The sequence below is a fragment of the Limulus polyphemus genome, unplaced genomic scaffold, assembly GCF_000517525.1.
Source record: "Limulus polyphemus unplaced genomic scaffold, Limulus_polyphemus-2.1.2 Scaffold7276, whole genome shotgun sequence".
NCBI classification, from domain to species: domain Eukaryota; kingdom Metazoa; phylum Arthropoda; class Merostomata; order Xiphosura; family Limulidae; genus Limulus; species Limulus polyphemus.
The window spans coordinates 1-8,449 of record NW_013672886.1 but is presented as its reverse complement, the minus strand read 5'-3'; the positions used below and the strand labels follow the sequence as shown (position 1 = coordinate 8,449).

At 34.8% G+C, this 8,449-nt stretch overlaps 1 protein-coding gene across 1 annotated transcript; it reads right to left on the bottom strand.

Moving 5' to 3' along the window:
* Window positions 1-6,368: 6,368 nt before the first annotated feature.
* On the bottom strand, window positions 6,369-7,947 carry LOC106474486 (leukocyte elastase inhibitor A-like). Its single transcript, XM_022402796.1, has one exon. The coding sequence runs from the start codon at window positions 7,704-7,706 to the stop codon at window positions 6,717-6,719; it is 990 nt and encodes a 329-aa protein (XP_022258504.1). The 5' UTR covers window positions 7,707-7,947; the 3' UTR covers window positions 6,369-6,716.
* Between the last annotated feature and the right edge of the window lie 502 nt (window positions 7,948-8,449).

The window sequence follows — 8,449 nt, the reverse complement described above, 5'->3', positions numbered from 1 at the left end:
GCACGATGATTCTGTTGACTGTCGAAAGCGGGATTCCCAAGTTATGCCGAAATTTGCCGCTGACTTATTCCACCTTCTGCTTGACCAACTATCCTTCCTCTAACAAAATCTGACAATTCGAGAGATCCTTGAGTTCTAGACTTGTTGTAGCACAAGATAATTAGTGTGCGACCATTTTCATTTATATAGTGCTCTGTGAACACAAATTAGTCAGTTAAATGACGAAAAATTAGGTGTCTATTTACTTGTGACCACTCAGTGTATAGTTGTTTACTCACCGCTAATAACGTAAGATACTTAAGGTGTTCAGATAACATGTAACACTCACAAGTAAATAAAACTTATCTTCGTTTTGGTGTATAGTCCTTTAACATGAAACATAACATTAAAGGACAACAAGGGACCTTTGGGTCCATCTAGGTTGTCCTATCCCTAAATTAAACTAAACCCTAAAAAGAAACAACCTCAAAGCCAGTTCTTGGCATTCAAGTATTTATGAACCCTTTCCTTAGATTCCTTGAATTAACTGCATTCACCACATCTGAAAATAACCTGTTCTGGAGGCCAACCACCCTGTTAGAAAAATAAAGTTGACGTAGCTGAAGATGACATCATTCCTACCAACACATATTTTAGTCTCCTCGTCTTGCCATTCTCACCATTAAGTAGGAAAAAAAGATGACGCAATATTTCCATCTTAGTAGCAATTCTGGGAACAGTTTCCAACAATTCAATATCCTTTCTGGGGTATGGAGCTCAAGACTAAACACAATACTCCAAATGTGTTCTGTCCAGTGATCTATAGAATGGCATTATATCCTCTTACTGAACACAATACTCCAAATGTAGCCTATCCAAAAATATATAGAATTATATCCTTTTACTGAACACAATACTCCAAATGTGGCCTATCCAATGATCTATAGAATGACATTATATCCTCTTACTAAACACAATACTCCAAATGTAGCCTATCCAAAAATATATAGAATAACATTATATACTTTTACTAAACACAATACTCCAAATGTGGCCTATCCAATGATCTATAGAATGACATTATATCCTCTTACTAAACACAATACTCCAAATGTAGCCTATCCAAAATATATAGAATAACATTATATACTTTACTAAACACAATACTCCAAATATGGCCTATCCAATGATCTATAGAATAACATTATATACTGTTACTGAACACAGTACTCCAAATGTGGCCTATCCAATGATCTATAGAATGACATTTTATCCTCTTCACTCAACATTAATAACCTAAATTACTTTCGGTGCTTACATAACGTATAAGATCCATAAATATATAAAACACTTTTACAGATATTTTCCAGGGACAAAGATTCTCTGGAAGGTATTCCTGAACAGTACCAGACATCAGTGATGTTGAAGCCAAATGACTCGCGGATTGCCTTCTTTACCAGATTCTCTGGAAGGTATTCCTGAACAGTACCAGACATCAGTGATGTTGAAGCCAAATGACTCACGGATTGCCTTCTTTACCATCACCTGGGGCTTTGGATGAAGTTTGATGTCAACAGCAGAACTGACCATCATCCAGACGAAATGAGAGGCCTCTGACTTGGCAATTGTCAAGGCACCACCTGTCAAACAGCCCCACTAAAAATCCACAGATTATTTGGGGGTGGAGCTCATGACAAAGCCACCTATGACAATCACTAGCCGGCTCATGTTAAAGCATAACCCAGTATAAGTAGCATTGCCAGGAGATAGATGCCACATCGATCAAACCTTGGGTCTTCTACAACAAAGAAGAGTGCTTGCTGTGGTGACACTTCCATCGTGACTTGAGAAGGAGAGTTTTACTTTCTCATGGTGATTTGAAAAGGTTTTCATTTTCTGTTTTCATTCCTACGAAAACTTTATTTTATGGTAGGTTTTTGATTTAGTGTAAAAAAAAAAGATTAGGTGATGCTTAACGTGTTAAAGTGAAAGAAATTTACGTTGCTGTGCTTTGATTTTGTCATTTAATTGAAAGGTTTGGGTTGTGCTAATTTTGGAATATTTTTTGTGTTTTGACTATTCATGTAAAGGGTTTGATCTGGTGTAAAAGGGTCCAGTTTCAATCATAAGAAGGCCATTTTGCATGTGATATCTTTCATAAAGAGTCTCATCTCAAGTTTGATCTTACTTTCCAGTGATGGAATAATAGTACGGAACACCATCTTTTGTCAACAGTTTTGTCACAAAAGTTCCATCCTCTCAGTATACGTAAACATTCTACTGCTTGTGATTGTTTTGCGCTATCTTATATTTCTTGACAAGCAAGAAGTTTTCCTTCCGAGCCCCCTGATACAAGAACTGCCAATCGATCTTCAAACTTGCCTTCTGCATCACAGCATATTTTGCTGTCCCACTGAGAGATTGGGGATAAAGCTATAAAAACCATACTTGGTATTTTTCTCCAAAGATAGTTTCCTCCTGTCTTTTTTCAGACAAAGTGAGCTCAGAAGCAAAAGAGAAAGTGGCTTTGAGATTGTGTGATTTTAAAGACGAAACAAGAATTTACTAAAAAGGAAAAACAATCCTTATAAAACCAAAAGAATCTCAACAGGGTATTGAAGGGATAACTCTTGAGTCACTTATAGATCCTTCTTCATGGTTTTTATTTGACTCTGTGTTGAATGATTTTGTAACCTGGCTCAATGAAAGACCATCATCATAGCAAGAAAACAACGGGTTAGAGAGCTTTCAGTAACTAATGATACAGTGGAACGAGACATCCATCTTATAAACGACCATATAAATATTTTAACCAATAATAGACAGCAACTCCGTAAACTTCACCCAGGTTGCTCGAAAGAGTCTCTATCACTGAATAAATACTTATATGAATAAGTTTTCTTCATCATCACACGTTTAGACCATATTTCTCCCTTTAAATGATCTTTTGGACTTAGTTGATTGAAATCATTTGATATTTTCATAATCATTTTAGCATTATATTTCTGTAAGCTCTGAAATCGCTATTATAAATGTTCCTTTGTTTATTCCTGGTTATTTTCAATACTTATAGTTCATATATCGTTTGATATATTCAACAAACTTATCTAGATAATAATTTTCAAATTCTATAAAAAGACAGGAAAGTAGGTACATTATAGCAAACTTTATCAGTGTTTAAAGTTATATAATATTATTTAGTGCGTAATTAAAATTTTGAGCCATCACATGCGTCTTTTAATTAAATTTAGACCTTGAAAAGTAAATCCGAAAAAACCTAAAAAATAAAAAAAAATTTTTCCTTGAAGAAAAAGGTTGTCGAGGCAATGGATTTTTTTTCTTCAATTACGTCGATTTTAGTGTTAATAGCTTAGTTACGATCGGCATAATGACATTAGGCCCGAAAATTAGGACATTAAAAAAAGTGGTTTTGGTGACACCCTAATGTTACAGGTTTCTTTCCCTTTTCACCAGAGGGGAAATGAAAAGAGAATCTGTGACGTAGAGAACTAATGTATTCTTTGATTGGCTGTACCCTCTACTGTGGATTGCAGTTTCGTCTATTCAAGGCTTATCAACACATCTTGGGTTACTCTTTTACCCAACGCATAGTTGGATTGGCTGTAACATTATAACGTCCCAAAGGTTAAAAGGGCGAGCATGTTCGGTAACGGGGGTTCGAACCTGCGTCCTGACCAACAAGTCCATTCCCTTTGATAATATATAATTATACTTTGCCTTTTATTAATAATTATTATCCCTTTAAGAACCGGAAGGGATATATTCAGCATCTATCGAGACTTTAAGTTGAAAACATACTGAGTGATACGTGAAAAGCATCTATCGAGACTTTAAGTTGAAAACATTGTGAGTGATACGTGAAAAGCATCTATCGAGACTTTAAGTTGAAAACATACTGAGTAATACGTGAAAAGCATCTATCGAGACTTTAAGTTGAAAACCAGCTAGAGTATTTATCTTCAGGTGTTTCCTAAATAAAAGAAATGTAGCAGTTCCATCACAAAGTTTTCAGTTTAATAAACAGTAGTTTGAAGTTTTGTTTGTAGTTAAGCACAAAGCGGGTTATCTGTGCTCTGACCACCACGGGTACCGAAGCCCGGTTTCTGGCGTTGTAGGTCTGCAGACATACCGCTATATCACTGGGGAGCTTGTTTTTGGTTGGCTGTTGTTAAACAAAAAGCTACAGAATGGGCTTAGAATATACAACACGACTTTTAATGTCGTAACCCCGCGGAATTACCGCCAAGCCACTAAGGAGGGGGGGGGGGGGGATTTGCTAATTAACCAATAATTCATTTAAATTTTTAGTTGTTATTTATTGTAAATCGCATAGCTGCTCAATGAACTATTGTTGTAAGTGCCCATTACAGGGATCGAACCCCAAAATTTAACAATTTTAACCCTCGTGCTTCATACGGAGCCACTAGAATAATATTAACAAATAATTATCTTACATGTATGTTTTCCAATAAATAATACTAACAAATAATTATTTTGGAAAACACACACGTAAGATAATTATTTGTTAGTATTATTTATTGGAAAACACACACGAAAGATAATTATTTGTTAGTATTATTTATTGAAACACACATACACATGTAAGATAATTATTTGTTAGTATTATTTATTGGAAAACACACATGTAAGATAATTATTTGTTAGTATTATTTATTGGAAAACACACATGTAAGATAATTATTTGTTAGTATTATTTATTGGAAAACACACATGTAAGATAATTATTTGTTAGTATTATTTATTGAAACACACATACACATGTAAGATAATTATTTGTGATTATTATTGATTGAAACACACATGTAAGATAATTATTTGTTAATATTATTTATTGAAACACACATGTAAGATAATTATTTGTTAGTATTATTTATTGGAAAACACATACACATGTAATAAATAATACTAACAAATAATTATCTTACATGTGTATGTGTGTTTCAATAAATAATACTAACAAATAATTATCTTACGTGTGTGTGTTTCAATAAATACTTGATTTGTTTTGGTAAAAAAGAAAGTTATACAATGTTTCAACAATATGATTAAGTTTTATTATTTTTGACAGTCACATAAATTAAAATACTGTGTAGTAATTTTGTAACAATTAAAGAAATTATTTATTTATTAAACTTCGAGCTAGTTAATTTTACACTCAGTGCCGGTAAAGTAATTAATAGTTGTGAGAGTTGATTAAAGTCTTTCCTCGGCACGACAGAAAAAACTATCCAACAGGATTATACAGTTCAGTGTGAATGTTTAATTACACTAGTCTTAAGTAAAAATGTATTAGCTGTTAACAAGTGATTGTTCAAACATTATGAAACAGTACTTTCAAAGTAATCGGTAAAACGAGGCTATTCTCTGGGTGTACGAGACGCTTCTAACCTTCAAATAAAGTCTAGATTAAACAATCAACAAACAGCTACTCAACCGTTACTCGCTCTACAGTTACCCAGCGAACTGATACTACTAGAAAGTGGGTTCGATACTTGTGAGCACAGATACCCCATTGTGTAGTTTTGTGCTTGATTACAAACGAACAAATCTATATATATAATTGAACTTTATTTAAACTTCTACGCTCAACTGTGTGATTTTAGCCACTGAACTGTCTGAAAGCTTGTGTGTGGATTATGCATCATTTAATAGTTGTATAGTAACGATTTTTGTTTTCGAACATATTTTCCTGTCCTGTTGGACTATGTAAAAAAATATATTCCCCGGTGGGACAGCGGTAGGTCTTCGGATTTATAATGCTAAAATCAGGGGTTAGATTCCAGCTGATATCCCGATGTGATTTTGCTATAACAAAACACACTCCAAGACATTTCTCATTCCTCTGTACTGAATCTGAATACAGTCTTGTAATTTTAGCATAATTTAATTAAATGAGAAATCAATTTTAGCGCCAGATTTACCGTAAACGTACCTTGCTGTGTTGCAATTTAGGGAAAAAAACAAAACAAACTTAGTGCCATCTATTGATAAAAATATAAACTAAATACTAATATAAACTAGAAAGTTTATTTCTTTCCCGTTTATTGCTTACCACACATTAAAAGAATCTCTATGCTCGTGTCAAGTTTCAATCTCATAATTCCTTGTAATTATTACACATACCTATTAATTGTGTTTTCTTAGATGTATTGTTTGTACTAGATGTATTACATTTTAAATTCAACCAATTTGAATAGGGATAGGACCATTTTTCACAAAAAATAAAAATTAGACTTTTATGGACTCCAACACTAACCTCCGAGGTTTGATTCCTGTGGTAGACAGAGCACAGACAGCCTATTTGTAGCTTTATACCAAAAAAGCAAAAAATGAAACAAACGCTATGATTAGCCTAAAGCATTAATGGTCGACTCCGAAACGACTACCACTCAATTTATTTGTTTGTTGTAAAACATAAACCTATACAATGGGCTATCTGTTCTGTGGCCACCAGCGGTATCTAAACTCTATTGTTAGACTTACCGCTGAACTACTTAATAACCGATCTAAAGCACAGAAATATATTTTATTGGTGACGTAAGAGGCAAATTATCATGATTAAGAAAGGAAGTTCATTGTAGAAATACAACCATTATTTGTAGCTTCCCCTCAGCTGAATAATAACCAAAAGATGAAATTAGTTAAACTGCGAAACGTACAGAATATTACGATAATCACGTCGGACCGGAGTAGTCTTAGGCTGGAGACATGTTGTTAACTCGGCCCATGAACATAACCAGTCCTGTTCGTCTGTCCCTGATAAAGAAAAGGAAAGGACGATTCGCTGTAACTATCTTTAGCGAACGGAGAACAGCGCCAGAAACCGCTGCAGCCTCTGTCCCTTCTTCGTTCACTTCAACAACAGCTTCGTGGACAATGTCGGTGAGCGTTGGATTTTCTTTGCTGATTCCTGAGTAGTCTAACGAGAAAAACCCGCCAAGACCAATCGCGTTCAGCGCTCCGTTGAGTTTGGGGCTTTCATACTTCAAACTTAACTCAAATCGTGGAAGTGACAGGTGAATGACGGTGCTTTTCAATTCTCCAGCCAGATGGTCAAGCAGTTCCGGATTTAGTTGTCTCTCCACAGAGGAAAGGTCGCCATTTTCTTCCGGAAGTACTAGTAACATGCCAGTGTTATTTCCGGCGTAAAGCATGTCCACCACGTGAACCTTAAGTTCGGAATTAAACCCATACAAAAAATAATTTTTCTGTGTCATCAACGGAACAGTGACTTTCTTTCCGTTTTGGTTAGTGAATGTGGCCGGATTTGTGTCGGTCAGCTTGAATTTAGAAGCCCAGTTTTCTTTGAAATAAATAGCATTTAACACCACCATTATTGCCCCACCTAAATCATTGCCCGAGAAAAGTTCGGTGATCTTGTTTCTCGTCTTTTTACTTACCCACTGATTAATGTAATTTGTAGCTTCGACCAAGTGACCAGAGAAATCCACTTCCTCTGACTTTCCACCATAATGGCGGGCAAAATTAGTCTTATATGACTCAAGAATCTCCAGTCCTTTTTGTGCAAAAAGACCGTTGGCTATGTCAAGGCTGTTGTCAGCCAGAAAAAGATCTAATTCCTTAAATGTTTCGTGAATGTCTCTTCCTCCAAAATCGGTCCCTTCGAATCCAAGTTTCTTCCCAATGAGCTGGGATTGAGGACCTATGGATCCCAGGTATAACATTCCAAAAAGAATTGACAAGCTTAAAGGAGAGAAGAAAACATTTTCATTTCCTGCAATTTGTGGGTACAGTTGAAAACCAATCCGATTCACTATCTTGGAAAGGTTAGATAACCCGATGTCGGGGCCAACTTCTTCTCCCGAACATCCAAACAAAAATACAAAAGATACGGTTAAGGCAGCCAAATGTCTGGAATAGATGGAAATAAAAAATGTTATTAACTATCTAAATGTATTGATTGATACTGGATCATCGATAGATGTCCAATTGGTTATCTTGGTTTGTATCATGAACTAATATGATGAATGATAAAAACAATGGATGTCCAATAGGTTATCTTGGTTTGCATCGTGAACTAATATGATGAATGATAAAAAAATGGATTCACGATACTAACCAAGATAACCAATTGGACAACGATACAAACCAAGATAACCAATTGGACATCCATTGTTTTTTATCATTCATCATATTAAGAACTAATATGATGAATGATAAAAACAATGGATGTCCAATTGGTTATCTTGGTTTGTATCGTGAATTACTATGATGAATGATAAAAAACAATGGATGTCCAATTGGTTATCTTGGTTTGTATCGTGAATTAATATGATGAATAATAAAAAACAATGGATGTCCAATTGGTTATCTTGGTTTGTATCGTGAATTAATATGATGAATGATAAAAAACAATGGATGTCCAATTGGTTATCTTGGTTAGTATCGTGAATTAATATGATGAATG

Bases quoted from the DNA above. Each gene is read 5' to 3' on its own strand.
- LOC106474486 (XM_022402796.1), bottom strand. From the start codon at position 7,706: ATGTTATACCTGGGATCCATAGGTCCTCAATCCCAGCTCATTGGGAAG.